Source organism: Scardinius erythrophthalmus, assembly GCF_964197995.2.
Source record: "Scardinius erythrophthalmus genome assembly, chromosome: 16".
Lineage (NCBI taxonomy): Eukaryota > Metazoa > Chordata > Actinopteri > Cypriniformes > Leuciscidae > Scardinius > Scardinius erythrophthalmus.
Window position 1 is genome coordinate 7,141,696 of NC_138236.1, and position 16,625 is coordinate 7,158,320.

Here is a 16,625-nt window from a genome sequence, read left to right on the forward strand (position 1 = left end):
AAAGACAGAACACAGAGGGAGAGAGCGAGAGAGAGAGAGTCGAGGGGGAGATGTTGCACATATGGGTTGCTATTGATGTATTCCAGTCCTGACCTAATTTAACTCTCTGCCAGCGAGCTCATATGCATACTGTACATTTGCTAAATTAGAGAGTGCAAACCTTGCCTTTCTCTTGGAGACAGGTGTAAACAGCATTGTTGTCATAATTCGGCCGCAGTAAATATGATAATTGTGCCACGATGCAACGGAGCACAAAATAATTTGGCCATCATGTTGATGCCCGGGGGCCCAGGGGATCGCCCTCCGGAAGGAAGACGGGCCATTGACATGCGGCACACGCAGCGATATAATTATGGCTGCCCATCTTTGTTCCTCGCTGGCGTCTTCGCACTGCACTAGTAATTTGCTTGTAATATGGAAGCATTTAGTAAAAAAGGAGGCTGTGATATTTAGGTTGGAGGATTCTCAGCATACCAGAGATTGACGGCATTATAATGGAATGGGTCTTTGTCGCAGAGCTCCAAGCTGTTGTATAAGAATACAGTTATATGCAAATGTACATTCTGTCACTGTTACAGCAATAATCATTTTAAACAAGAATGATTTTTTATGGCTGATTATTATCATTATATTTATAATAATAATTGTATGTAATATTATTTTTTATTTTATGTGTGTATATATATATATATATATATATATATATATATATATATATATATAAAATTTAATTGTATAATATACTTTTTTTCTATTATATGAAAAAATTAATTATGAAGAAGCATATACTTTCTATTATATGATTAAATTAATTATGAAGAAGCTTATAATACAATAATTTCTCAATAATAATGAAATAATTATTATTATTATTATTAAAATGGTCATTAAAGATTATAAATAGGATAGAATAGAATTATTCTGTTTCTAATGTGCGCAATTATATTTTTATGCAAACACTGATCATAGGGCCCTATCATACACCCGGCGCAATGCAGCTCCAGACACGACGCAAGTGTTTTTTGTTTCAGCCTGACGCAGTTATCATTTTCACGTCCTGCGCTAAGTTGTTTAAATAGCAAATGCATTTGCGCCCATGGGCGTGCTGGTCTGAAAACGAGGTGTGTTCTGGCGCATTGATGGCGCATTGCTATTTTGAGGCAACTGAAATAGACTGCGTCAAAAGTCAATGGCGCAATATTTTTTGTTATTTAAAGAGCAAGTTAGTAATGTGTGCCTATAGGCGGGTCCACATCCGACATGGCGCGAGCGCAACTGGCATTTAAAGGGAATGGGAGATGAGACTCTGATTGGTTTATTGCACATAAAGCCCAAAACACACCCATTACTCATTAAGAGAATAGGGCAAACCTTTTAGACCATGCGCCTGGCGCGCCGACCATTTCTCCCGTCGTTAAAACTAACAAAAGTGGATTTGAACATGCCTTAAGTGAACTTGTGCCGTGCGCTTTAGGCCATGCGCTTAGATCGTTAAAATAGGGCCCATAGTGTACAGTGCTATATAGTTATGCTAAGACTTTAATTGCAAACATACTAGTGCTGTACTATATATCGTTTTAGCATCAATATTGCGATGTATGCATCCACGATAGTCACATCGCAGGATGTGTGATGTCAAGTATAGGGATCGTAGTTGATCTGTACGAATCAGGCACCACAGTTCGACCATCAGTTTAACCATCATAGAGTGAAAGTTTAACATTTGCACGTTTTAATTCCTGTCAGTTTAAACATTCAAGTGATTTTAAACCATTTGAGTGCAAAAAGACGCGAAAGAGAACTCAATTTGGAACTCACACGCTGTTTACTGTGTGCACAGACAGCACACGAACACAGAATTTCATTCTCTTTTGTGTTTGTTTGTGCTTGAATGGACTCGATGTGTATCATTATATTGAATCCGTGCGTTCGGTCTTAAAGTGACAGCAGCCTAATATTCCTGCTGCTGTCTGTGTCATCAAACAAAATACTAAGAGAAAATCACTTTTGTAGCTGTACAATGATTAATTATTTTAAATTTTAAATGTTTTAAGTGAAGACTATACAGTATTTTACATCTGATTTTTCAATTACTTAAACATAAAGAACTGTTTATTTCATTTGAATCTTTGTTCTATTGTATTTATGTATGCTTGTAATTTGTTTATTATTTTCTATTGAGATTAATTACTCACCTACAAAATTACCCCAAACATTCTAGAATGATTAATTCTTTCCACATTTTTCTATTAAAGTCATCTGGTGAAAAATGTTTCCGTATCGCAATATATATTGCAGAAAAACAAAGCACATCCTATGCTGTCTTATGAGTCGGCTGCAGTACAGACCCTCTGTTAGTGTGTGTGGGTGTGTGTGTGTGTGTGTGCCCCGTCAGGAGGGGTGTCTCTCATTAAGTCTTTTGACATGAGGTCTCTCTCTCCCCAGTTTTAGCTAAAGGTCAATGTGCTGTCTTCAGTGTGTTACTGTGGGAGTGTCTCTTTCTCCCTCTGGAGGTGACGTCCCTCTCCACACACATATGAAACATTTGCTCCTTCTGCCAGCTGTAAGAAAATGAATAATACAGAGACTGCATGGTGTTCCACATGGGTTTGTGGTTTTACTAAGTAGGATTCTGGATATTGGGAGTCATATATAATGATCTGTTTCATCTGACAGTCTATTTAATTTCCACAAAATATTATTAGCCAATAATACTGTAGCCTGGCCATTACAATCCAATCCAGTCGTTATTGCTAAAAGTCTTGCCCTATATTATTGCTCACTGAAGATTCCATTTCACTTGAAAATATTGCACATTGCCATATATATAGAGTGTGTAGTGTGACATGAAGCCCAGAATTATGTTTTTTTTTTTTGTATTATATTACAATTATATTTCTACAGGTAATCAGTATAGTTTTCTGCGGAGTCATTTAGAAGAGTGATCTAATTACTCATAGTTAAACGATGACTCCATCGTCTGTGGTTATTAGACATCACACATGTGTTTCAGATTTGTTGGGTAGCCAGTATTTCATGGCCTTTTTATTGAGCTATTATGAAACTGTTCTAATTGTACTACCTACTTAGACTGCATTTTAAGGCATCATACACTTCAAAAAGGTATTTTTGTCTTGTTTTCCAGTACAAATATCTCAACATTGTTAAATATAAAATTTACTTAAGTGACTTAAGATTTTAAGGGTCAGTTTACTAAACAGGGCAAATTAGCGGAAGGACGCAACTCCAAAAAAGTGAGTGGAAAGTTCTGCGTGCGCGCAAATTAAAGAAACCGATCATTTCCATAATGAACAACGCAATCTACCAAGAGCAGCGCAAATTAGCGTCAGATTTAAGACAAGCTTTTTTGGGGCGTTAAATAATGGCGCAAATACCAGTAAATTGACTAGCGCAGACCTTAGTAAATCACCTTACAAGGTTCATTTAAATACTCTCCTACTGTAAACTTTGCGCCTGAAAGGGAAACTCCTTCAAATGTTTTTGAATGTTTTTGTTCAGTGCTGAAAAATATCTGTGTATATTTGTATCTGTGAACGTAATTGCGAATTGCGTTGTTGGTTTAACAACAAGCAAACAATGAAGAGTTCTATCTTTATAGCTGAGTTGCTACCCATAGAAAGAAGGCCTTAGAAGCCAGCACCCTATGTAAGGCAGTAGACAGCCAGGAAGCTCTAGAACGAGGTTTTGAAATCAAGCCATGTGCTTTTAACTCTCTGACGACATTAAATGAATAACAGTGTAATGCAGGAAGACTCATCTCCCCGCGAGTCTCACCGTCAGGATCATTAGAAGTGACACTGGTGCTGCTCTATAAAAGCCGAGTGTAAATACCCTCTGGAGACACTGTGGAGACAGTAGGTGAGGCCTCCGAGGGCCCCTGGCTCTGCTGTTTGAGAAACATTATGCCGTGACACTGCAGGAACGTCTCCAAGTTCTCTGATACATGATGAAATCAACACGAAACCTGAGACTTCATCTTTGGCGAACAGTCCACATAAGTTTCTACCCATAGGAAAGAAACATCACAGAGGAAATGTTTTTAATATCATACTTTTTTTCTCCTATACAGCAATGAGTTTAAATGGAGACCTCTCCTGCATCCCAGGTTTTTCTCCTGAGAGAAAATGACCCCAGTAATCTTAAAAAACCTTCTTTAGAGTTTCAGAATTGACCTCAACAGTGTGTCAAACTGGGCTCTCTAAAGTACCTCAAACATTTCTCCTCAAATTCTCAGATTATCTGAGCTATATCATCTGCAATCAGTTTATACCGCATATGCTTTCTGTATGTCAACATTTATGTCTACTTTCATTTTTCCTCAGGGATTTAAAAAGCTGAAATGCGTGTAATTCCAGGTAAAGCTTTCACTAGTTGGAAAAAAAGATTGTCCCGCCCCAAAACCATGCCATTGGGCTGTTTGGGATGCTCATACAAGACTTAGCGTTAAAGGGATAGATCTCTCAAAAATAAAACTATTGTCTCCATCTATATGTATGACTTCTGTGGAACACAAAAGAAGATATTTTAAAGAACGTTAGGGTCCAAACAATGAATAGACGATGTCAGATTTTTTGATATTTGGGTGAACTATCCATACGAGAAATATAAACTCCTTAAGAGAAACAGTCAAAGTTGATACTTTAATGAAAGTGCAACCTCTGAGCAATATAATTTCTCTCTGGGTTAGAAACAGAGCAGCCCAGATGAATTCGCTGCGATGTTCCTCTTGTGTGTTATCATAGAAATAGAAAATGTATTTCACACTTGACCCACGCGTTAAACAGTTAGACCATCAAATAACGATCCAGGAGGAATCCACAGATATAGTCGCCCAATAGAGGCCACGTTCCCCAGCATCTTCAGGGGGGAAAACGGGCCCTTCGTATCGGCTTCTGAAGGAATTTTAATCTCTCTCCGTAAGCTTCACACGGCCACATCAAGACTTAAGAGCCGGCAAGAAAAAAACCCCGCCCTCTGTCTGTTTTAAAGGACAGCACTTTGAATGTCATTTGACAATTTCCTTTTAATTAGAACTAATTTACAGAAAGATGCCCACCAGCTAATCTTTACAGGATAATTAGCTTCTATTTTCTTTACTTTTAATTAAAAAGTGGAAAAGATTTAGCTGATCCATAAATAATTGTTCTTTTGAAATGTTCATCAGACTTCACACTTCTCTTTGGCATGAGTAATATTTAGATCTTATCGTGGGTTCTGTCTCCTTAGAGTTAGAGCAGCGTTTTTTTTTTTATTATTATTTTTATCTGGGGTATTAAGAAGTGGAACTATCAATAATAGAAATAGGAACCAGAGGCAAATTAGAATTGAATTAATGAGGAATTTATTACTTTAAAAAACGGTCCCCTCTTTCTTGCTGGAGTGAAATTGGAATCGCGGGTATATCCGTTTCAGAAATTGTTCCTTGATGGAGAAACATTGTTTTATCTGCAAGTATTTAAGACTCCAATCACTTTCCTCTGAAAGCTCCTCATTTATTTCCTTGATATAAAATGGTCTTGATTTAAAACTAAAGCACTGAGAGCTCTATAGTGCTCATTCTCAATTACCTTAGTAAAGTCAGATCAATAATAGTGTTGAATATTTATAGATAAAATGAACTAAATTAACAATTGATGATCTTTCAGCCGAAATCATTTTGGTGTTATCACTGTAAAGCTGCTTTGAAACAATCTGTATTGTATAAAGAGCTATATAAATACATTTGACTTGACTTAACTTGACTTCTGGATGGCAAAAAGTATATCCTAAACATTATCCCTGACAAAAAAAAGTATGCCCTAACCGGATGTGAAGTAATTTCTCTTTCCACAATGAAAAAGAAAATGCTGTACATGACGGCCAGTCAGAACACTTGTGATGTTTAATTTCCAGTTACATGGAGCAGGATTTTGGACCGACATATTTGTACAATCTGTTTTCAGATTCATATAGTGAATAGATGTTTGAATTATTTAGTATGCCGTATTTAAAGTCAACATTTAATGCCAATTACATCCCATTTTTTGTGTGTATTTTATCCATTAATTGGTCTATAACAATATTTTTAGAGGACTTGTTTTTATACATTGGAAATTGATTGGATTGTGAAAAATGAGCGTCACATAATATGGGTTGAAAAGTAGGAGGAATTCATAAGGAAAATAGTTTTTAAATGTGAAACATGTTATTACATTTTGCTTAAAGAATATGGAGACAAACATTTGTTTTACTTAGAATAATGTGCACCGAAAAATAGTTTGCAGCAATACCAGGAATGTTTTTCATTTCATTTTAATTTTTAAATCTGCTATTATTTGTTCGTTTTTTCCTAAAAACAAAAGCCCCAAAGTGTGACATCCTGTTCGGCCATATTGGTTGCAGGGGCCGAAGTGATTTTGCATGCTTGAAGTGTAGTGCGACCTCACCTCAGGCTCAGAAATCCAGTGCGGAAGGCAGTTCACTTGCAAATGTCTCTCCCTGGAGCTCAGCGGAGTTGATGTGGTGCAATCGGAGGGAGTGTTTCTGAAAGACGGCCCAGTCCAAATTGGGACAGAGCACAGGAGCTAATGAGAACGCACACCTGAGCTTCAGAGAGCAGGGTCTCTGTGATTGGTGTTGAACATTTGGAGGACGACCCGCAGCCTTTAATAGGCATGTGGCACTGCCAGTTGGGTGCAAAGAGAGGGAGAGAAAAGTAGAGGCTCTGAGATTCTGGCATCTGTTGAAGCCCATCAGCTTGCTCAGAAACGCCTCCAGCATTTTAATGGCCTTGTCAAATGCCAGTCCTGTTTTTATGCCACTCCAATTCCAGTCTACTAGATGCTGAACACAGGGTGTCTCACTTTCATACGCACAAAATCTAGGAACTGCAAACTCAACAGCTCAGAGCTGCTTTGCTGTTTGTTAGCATGTACATGTGTGATTTTTCACAGTGATTATGAAACGCTCTGTTCCGATCTGATCTTCATGGTCTTCAGCTGCTATGGTAATTGAATCTTTTAATCATGGATCTATGGGTTTTAAACACATTAAACATGCAACCCAGAAAGCATGACCTAATTAAGATATAACCAGATGTTTTGCCCTCATTAACGATCAATACTTTCAGATGTTTATGTTTGAAAACACTATAAAATTAATTTATGTTCAAAACTATTTTATACTTAATGAATGGGTTCCCATAGGCACGTAAATCCTGGATTTTAAATTTGGGATTTTTCGGGCCTGTGTTTTTTACAATTTTATTAATTTCCATAATGTTTTTTTAATATAAATTCTGGAACCTAAAATGTATTAAAGTCATTGAAATTTATTCAAATATGGATATTATATATTCTATATAGCCTATTATGAAAACAAACAATTATGCTCAGCAGTTATTTTCAGAAAATCTCTTTCTTTCGAGCAACTCTAAAATTAATAGAAATTAATTTGTCTAAAGGTTTGTGAATCCTGATTCTGTAACTTATTTTGTAATATAAACACACTTAGATGATTTTTACTGCTTAGAGGTTGCTCTTTAATGACGTTTCATTCCAGTATCAACATTGTCTTGGATGTGTCTCCCTACATTTTTTAGGTGAAATACAAATAGATGCAAAAGAGCAAAAGCTCACAATACACTTAATTTGGTCTTGGAAGAATTTGATGGGGTTTTTTTTATCTGACTGTGGTAGCCTACAGTATCTTGATAAATCTGAGCACAGATAAATTTGAGACATTGTTGCGATGTCTTTTGAATCTCTAAAGGAAACGCATGCCAGATCACTTTCTCAGGAAAAACATCAGCAAAAGTCTCCATTTGGTATATCTTATTTTTCTCCTTTAATTTCATTGCTTTCTAGGATAAAGACATTTTGACAAATTAAAGAGATCACATCTTTTTTTGGCTTTAGTCATATTTTTGTTTATATTAGATCACTCTCTATTTTGGTAAAGATATTTTACCAGCTGATTCTCAGTAGTTCGACCAAAATATGACGCAACCCCTGAATGCATGTGTGAATCTAATGGAGGTTAACCGGACGATTTAGCAGCTCTAGGATAGTTGCGCTGTTCTGCACTTGTGGGTCGAGCTGTGTGTGTGCGTGTGTGTACTTTCAAAACAGAATGTCCCAACTCTATAACAGAATCTGTCTTTGGCCCACAAAAGGCAGGTTTCCGTCCAAGTCTGGCAGGGTTTGGGCCGGTCTGGACGTCCCTATAGGCCTTTACGCAGCATTATGTATTCGTGTTGGGTCTCAGGTGCTCGCTGTGTGTTTTATCCTCGGGCCAAGCTCGGTCCCGTTTTCAATGGCACAGCCAGATGAAAAAACGGCTGCTATAGGTGCAAGCAGAATGATTTCCACGCTTGTAGAGATCTGCTGCTTTGTTCTATGCGATTCAATTACCTCTACCCTAATTAGGAGCCATAGAGAAGTCCCAGACTGTGATGGGACTCCACACTGTGGCTCCCGCTGATAAAGTGTGCTATCACCATCAGAGGCCCCAGACGAGCCCCGGACCGCCTCCAAACGCGCGCATGCGGCTACACCGGCGGCCAGTCCCCAACACCGACCCGTTTGTTTTGAAGTTTAGAAATCAATTTCAAAATAATTTAATTTTTCTCCTCTTACTTTGTTAAGGTTCATCTGGGTTAGCCAGAGTTTAGATTTGAAGTGCGGCGACACGTTGTGAATGATCAATTTGGCAAAGACGTTTTGATTCTGTCCTTTCCTAGGCCACTTTCCCAGCATGTGTCTCAGTTAAAGGGATAGTTCACCCAAAAGTGAAAATTGTGTCATCATTTACTCACCCTCAAGTTGTTCCAAACCTGTTTGAGGTTCTTTCCTCTGTTGAACACAAAAGAAGATATTTTGAAGAATGCTGGTAACTAGACAGTTGACGGTAGCCACTGACTTTTTTTTCCTACTATGGAAGTCAATGGCTATCGTCAACAGTCTGCAGTAAATTGAATTCACTTGTAGTATTTGTGACGTTATGCATCTATCCGACTTTTCTTTCAACTAATAACTGACAACAAGATCAATTTTCCACTTCTAGCTGAATAGCTGCAGTTCGTCAATAGACCATCAAAAAGCGTTTTGTGTAAAATGGATCACAAAGCATGCGGTTTTCACGTGACTTTCATTTTCTCAGATTCTTCATCTAACGAGAGTCTCTCTATCTAGTAAAATACATCTCGTCTCATTGATTTTCTCTCTCGGGTTCAGGCGATTGTGTGAATGTGTCAGAGGGTGGCGTCCGGCACATTTGGCCTCTGCGAGCGTCTGCAAACCGCAGCCAGCGTTCAGCCGGCAGGAGATTGATTGTGACAGACTTTTAAACAGTACACAACTAAATATAGCGGGCTACAGCACTATCAGAAAATGAGCTAGGAGTGCGGGCCTAGTCGTTTAGAAAGTCATTATTCTTATCATTTGCTGTCTCTGAAATTATTTCAGGTCTCTTCATGCAATGAATGCAGTATAATAAGCCAAACATGTGCAAAGGGCTTGAACTTTGGTAATCGGAGCAGGTCGGTGAAGTAGCCTTTAAAAAACATGACTGATGCAAGGATCCACTGGATTTGAAGTGAACGTTCAGATTGTTGTGATGCATTTCATCTCATGAATCTGTTAAATGTGTTTTGGGTATGGTAATCATTCAATACCATGGTATTATCTTTCTGATTTAACTAAAAAAGGAGCTTTAGGAGCTATTTCTCATTGGTCGGACACTTACCGTAACCAAATGTAATCAGGTTGATTCTGACGTAATCACATTTTTTTATTCGTGTGATGAAACTAGGACATTTAGATATTACCTCTAAGGTTTGGATTGATACCAACATTTTGGGTTTGATACAATTCCAGTCTCTTGTACCCGTGCATTAATACTGAATTGATATCTTAGTATTTAATGTCACTCATTACTGATGAGTCATAATTTTTTCTCATGAATCCACTAAGGAAACTTAGGCAAGGCAAAATATATGCAGAGCTGCTTAAAAATAGAGAATTTCATATTTGCTGAGCTCTGATGGCAAACAAACTGCCCAATACGAGGAGTGCTAATGACTTCACTATCACGCCACTATCAATTTTGTTAAATATTCCATCTGAAATTGATTAATAACAGTTATAATGACAAGTTCTTGAAAAGCAGCACATTGTCTGCTTATCTGGGTTAGAAATAGAAATTTGCTAAATATTGATTATACTTTAGAAAATTTTTGTCACCACTGTACTTTTTATGACCGTTAAACAGCACGACCCTATACATAATAGTAGACTGCTGTTAAAAAGTTTGGGGTCAGTAAGATAAAAAAAAATAAAAATGTGTTTAGCCAGGATCAAATGTGACAGTATAGACTTGTATAGTATGAAAGATTTCTATTTAATTTTTTCAACATTCTTTGGCTAAACAAAAAAATTATTGTATAGCCAGGATCAAAAGTGACAGTATAAACTTGTATAGTATTATGAAAGATTTCTATTGCATTTTTTCAACATTGATAATAATAATACATCTTTCTTGAGTAGCAAATCTACATATTAGAATGATTTCTGAAGGATCACGTGACACTGAAGACAGATAAGTAATGACTGCTGCAAATTCAGCATTACAGGAATACATTACAAAATATAAAACAAATATAATGCTCCAAATAATAATATTCTGCTTTCACTGTAATTTGATCAGTTAAATGCAGTCTTGGTGTGCATAAACTTGAAAAACTTTATCGTGATAATTATCGATATTGACTGATTTTGACAGTAATGTTATCGTGATATTATTTTTGGACATATCATCCATCCCAAGTACTTTATCATTTTTACAGTGTACCATAATTTTGTGTGTGTTTCTAAAATCATTTAAAGACATTTAATTAACGCTGTGGGTGATGTTTTTTCAGGACATTTTCCCCTCATCTTTTGTTTGAACAGTGTCTTTAGAAACACTTCTCCCAGTCAGCCCTCATCCTCTCAGAGAGATGTGTCAGGCCTCAGTGGTTCTTAGGGGCCGATATCTCTCTGCCCATCTGCTTTTAGCATACTGAGATGTATTGAGAGAACGCGAGGCGCCGTTTCCCTCCGTGAGCCGGTGAAAGGCCCGAACGCGATTAGATCATAAAACTGTAGCCTAATTTAAGCGCCGGGTCTCCAGCACTTCACACCGTGTCTATTAGAGATCTGTGCGCTAATTCTTTTCATGTAGCATGAGTCCTGCAGATGTAGCACACTATAAAGGAGTCATTTAACAGTCTTAATGAACAGAGACGGCCGTTTGGGAAGATCAGGCGCTGCTCGACGGTTCTCTGTGCAGGAAGAAAGGGCTCTTCACTGAATTTATTGCTTTATTAAAGTGAGCGCCTCGACCGTGTTACAAACGAACAAAATGACATGTTAAGTGGTGCACTTAGGATGTCAACTTCCTTAACATGAGAATATATGGGAGGTTTGACATGCAAATGGTCATTTGTGCTTTTAATGATGTTTTTGATATAGAAACCAAAGGTCAATGAACTAAATAAAAATAATAATAATAATTTCTGGTGTTTTAGGTGATTGCTTAAGTGTTCTGAGGGATTGTTAGCATGTTGCAATGCAGTTGCTATGTTGTTCTGGGTATTATTATAATCTATTTTGAAAAATATCTATTTAGTATGATCGTTAGTAAGCATAATAAGCATTTGTTTGAAATACAAATCTTTTACACTTTTGATTTTAATACTGAATTCTTTTTTTTATTTCTTTCAAAAGAAAAAAGAAAAAGAAAGAACTTACTGACCCCAAACTTTTGAAAGGTATACAATAGAGTGGTGAGAAATGAAGTCACTTTGCAGTTAGCATCACACTTGTTCCCTCTAGAAAAACCCAATAGGAATTTCCCTTAGGCTTTTGGACTATCGCTAAAAATAAAGCTCTGTGATCAACAAAAGTTTATTATACTTACACATTTTGTCCATCAAGATAATTATCACAGATAAACACAACTTTTATTAATTTGGAAACCTACATGCAGTTGCCAGAAGTAAAAAAGCTAAAGGTAGGCTATAAACAAACTACACCACGGTCCCACTACGATACCATTCACTAATTTCAACGTTACCATTCACTAAGACAACTCTAAGACTAAGACTTCTGACAACTCTTTCAGTTTTTATCTAAAACATTTTCCCAGAACGTTGAGTTAGAATAGTTTATAAGAGCACAATTATAAGGATAACGATGCTGTAAAAGCGGACTGAGTTTCCCTGTTCGACGAGATGATGTTTAACCTTCCCGACTGTAGTCACATTTAGTTAGCAACCGCCTTGTTCAAGACACGTAACAGCTTTAAAAAATAGGGGTAATACTGATGCGTTTTATATCGTAGGAAAAAAGGTTGAAGTGTCTTGAGATCTTATTTCAGCCATTTGACTAAAACCCCATTAAAAAAAAAAAACATTGACTTTGGGACGATGGAACCGGAAGTGCTAAAATGCTAACTCGCTTCCGCGTTTTGCCATACCTGCACCACTCTATAACGTATCAATGCTAAAAAAAAAAAAAAAAACATGTACTGTATATTAGAGAAATATTTATTTTTTAGATTTCTATGGTGCAAATGCAGAAAAAATATTATATATAACTTTTTTACCCTGTACATTTTAGGTCCTTGATTACAGCAAAACCGTAATATGCAAATAGGACCCCTAAAAAAAAAAAAGTACAGCTTCAAGCTAAAGTCAAGAAATCATTTAGATTTAAAGAAATAACATTGCACAGAGCAGAGAAAAAAATTAATCATTCGAAAAAATGTCTCCTTTAAGATTGCACCGGTATATTACCTGGAGGCATGAAATGTAAATGGAAAATCAACATTGTATCCTGTGATAAGACGGACAAATTAATAAAGGCATTTTCTGTCCTCCGCTCCTGCTGATGCCGGTGTTAAAAGTCAGTAGGTCGTGCGGGAGGAACTTTTCTCGCAGATGAAGTGGGCTTTACAGGTTTGACATCGGCTGAGATGTGGCTCCACACGTGCAGCAGCGGTCATGAGGATACTCAGTCAAGTGGGCCACAGGAAACACTTTCCTGAGGAGAGATTATGCTGTGAATACTAGTGTGAAGTGAATACTAGTGTGAAGCGGATACTGTATGCTGCCTACTATTTCACAAAAAAATATTAAAGAAAACCGTATTCAGTATGCAGCTACATTGTAGCATGTGCAATTCAGTGGCCAACCAACTGTCAATTTGGAAAAAAAAATTATTTTATTTTTTCTCATGATATTCTAGTTTTGTGTCAAAAGTCAAATAATGAGTCCAATGAAAATCAATACAACTTTCTGTTCTGGAAATAACAGGTCACTTTGAGTGCATTGCATTGTGGGATACAGTATTCCATGCACTATTTTCTGGTTGTATGCTGTAAACTTTTCGGCTTATGCACTGAAGGTATTTTATGCGGAAAATATAGTGTGCATACATACTGAAAAACTTTTTTTATGATAGTATATTAGTATTTGATTTTGAGCAGAAATGGTGCAAATGCAAAAAAAAATTATAGCGACATTCAATGTCTCCGTTTTAAAGTAAGCTGCCTTTCTAGTAAGCATCTTACTGAAATAGAACCTCATAAGTGACTTGGAATTAAAAAAATATGTACCTCAAGAGAATAGCACTTCCTTTGGAAAAAAGCACAGAAGACTTGACTCATTGATTTAAATAGTTTGATGGAAGTGTGTTGCTAAGCAACAATGCAATACTGTAATAAGTTCAAAAGTCCATGGCACACAAATATTGGGATGAATAGTGTTTTTATTTAATTCAATTAAGTTCTAAATGAATAATATCTTATTGACAATTATTTTGCTTTGACCGCCATCTTGGATGGGCTTTTTCCAAAGATTTCTTAAAGATGGTCCATCTTTGGGAGAAACTGCAACGCGGAATATGTCAGAATAAGTCCTATCTTTTAAATAAAAGAGCCAACCGCCGATTGGTAATGTAATCGCGTCAGCTGCCGTTAAAAGCTCCGGTTGCTATAAACACTCAGTGTTCTGAGACCTGCGCTTTGGACGGCACATGCCCTTTGGCTGGAGTTCATGTCAGATTTTGTTGCTGATTTGAACAATTTTATTTAAATGTGAGTTCGCTGGCAGTTCTTGACATTTAAGGATTCCCTAATTCAAGTATGTAGGACTTGAGTTGTGTCCTAAATGACGCACTATACACTATGCACTTATGCATATACTATACATATACTACACTGTACTTATGCATAATGTACTCAACCGTGTAGTGTATGATTTTTTCAAGGTTATTATTATTAGGCTATTCAGTATCAGAGTCTGATAGCATCTCCCCCTCCGCTACGTAATTTAAAGTGTCCAACATTCCACACCTTTTGTTTTCGGATGCCAGAAGTAGCTGCCCAGAGGCGTTGCAAATATGGCTGCCAAGTGAACAGACTTTATTCTTTGAAAGGGACTTTGCTTTTTGCAGTGCATTATAGGATTACCTTCTTCACAAAGGATGCATTCTATTCTATATCTGAGTGTGGCTAAAGTAAGGCATCTCCAAAAGGTGGCATGATTTTTTGAGTGGCTTTCACGTGTACATGTTTCTGACACTTGGCGTTCTAATAAGTGCTCCTGCTTGTGCAGTGTCTCACTTGCAACAAACAAATTGATTGTGCTGTGTTCTGTGTGTAGGTCCACTAGATGGAGGTCTGGAAGAGGAAGAAGAGGAGTGCATATCAGACGCAAATGAACTCACTGCTAAAGAGGAGTTTTCAGCGGAGGAAAACTTTCCTGCTGACTTTGAGCCAGACAACCTCACCTGTGAGGACATGGAATACTTCTGCGGCAAAGGTCAGCCATTCCTGACGCTTCTACTTCCATGTATAGTGCTATCTTTCATGTAGGAGGTCTGTAAACTAAACAAGTATTTAGATATTCATCACAGAGCATATCCTAGTTAAACGAATTGTGGCGTAACATTTGATGAAATTTGGTTTTGCTAATTGATTCCCAGCTGAAGTTTGACTCTGAAGCATCTCTGATTTTGGGTTTGATGGCAGTTTCAGACCAAAGCTTGAACACACACCGTTTTGCTTGTAGAGGTGTGGGAAAATCTCCAGAAACCTCAGTGTCCAGGTTTAGATAGATTCCCTTTGATATCCAATTCCCACTATGTACCGTAAAAGAGGAGTTTGATCTAGGAAATGGCAACCAGTGCGCTGGCTTATCCTTAGTCATATTCCAGCCAGGACTTACCATGGGGAGTGAAACATACTTGAGCTTTTATCACTTAAAGGGTTAGTTCACCCAAAATAAACATTCTGTCATCATTTACCCACCCTCATGTTGTTCCAAACCTGGATGACTGTATACAGATTTTTTTATGTTTTTTTTGGGGGGTGAACTGTCCCTTTAAGAACCAGTTTTTAAGAAATGTATACTTTTATTCAGCAAAGAAATGCTATTCTTTTGAACTCTCTGTTCATCAGTGAATCCCATAAAAAAAATGTATCACGGTTTCCACAAAACTAGCAACATTGCAAAAATATTTTAACATTGATAATAAAAAGAAATATTTATTGAGCACCAAATCAGCATATTAGAATGATTTCTGAAGGATCATGTGACCCTAAAGTTCAGCTTTGCCATCATGGCGATAAATTACATTTTAAAATACATTCAAATAGAAATTACTTATTTAAAATTTTAATACAATTTCACAAGTTGCTGTTTTACTGTTGTTGTTTTTAATCAAATAAATGCAGCCTTGGTGAGCATAAGAGACTTTAGAAACATTCAAATACAAATTTTGAACAGTAGTGTAAAGTGCCTGGAGTGTCATTCTGAAGGAATATTTTGAGGAGAATCTTGCAGGGTGATTAGGATAACTTTTAGTTATGCAGTGTTGAGCCTGTATAGGACAACACACTTGAAATGTGTTGGGTTTTGGCCTGATGTCTGTCATGTGCCAGTTCACTCAGTTTGTGCCAACTCCTTTTTAAGTGATCTTTCTATTCCTTTTATGTATTGGCCACACCTGACTTATTTGCAATGTGTGTTTAGTTCAAAGTTAGGAAGCTGTCTGGACCCCAAGCACATATGCAATCTCATCCACCCCTTCAAAAACCCTCCTCAGGATTCCCTATACTCTTCCTTCACTGTTCAGTGAGAGGAATCTCACCGAGTTTGTGCTTTGAATGTCCCTCCACCTCAAAGAGAAATGTTTTTAAATTACGTTTTGTTTAAAAACCCACTGTGCCCAGAGGGATTTCATACAAGGAGGAGCAGAATCTTTTTATGTCTTGCACAAGGTGGGCTCAGTTTTAATGATTTTCCTTTTGTTCTTCCTGTAAAGGTGTAACAGGCATGACATGTGTGAACCTCAGAACTAATGGCAGTTTGGCAATATTTTGTTTTCGGGCACGAATGAAAATCTTCATATGTGCTTTTGTTTCCCACTGCTTCATTGAATGAGCCCTGCAGATGAATGCTGCTTTACTTTATTTTGTTTGTGGAGATTTATGCTTTATTCAGATTCCCCAAGGGATGAAATACAGAATTCGGATGCTCAATTCAATTACTATTTAAAAGATCCTAAGGTCGTTCCTTCCAT

General features: G+C 37.2%; 1 protein-coding gene across 3 annotated transcripts in view; it reads left to right on the forward strand.

Annotated features, from left to right (window-relative positions):
• The window catches only part of zfpm2a (zinc finger protein, FOG family member 2a), a 169,614-nt gene that overhangs the window by 26,544 nt on the left and 126,445 nt on the right, over positions 1-16,625 (forward strand). For 2 of the 3 annotated variants that reach the window (XM_081389580.1, XM_081389582.1), the window contains exon 2: positions 14,705-14,863. The exons of the other annotated variant lie outside the window; for it this stretch is intronic. In XM_081389580.1, coding sequence (XP_081245706.1) covers positions 14,705-14,863 — 159 coding nt within the window. The remainder of the gene's footprint in view (positions 1-14,704; positions 14,864-16,625) is intronic. 3 annotated transcript variants of the gene reach the window in all.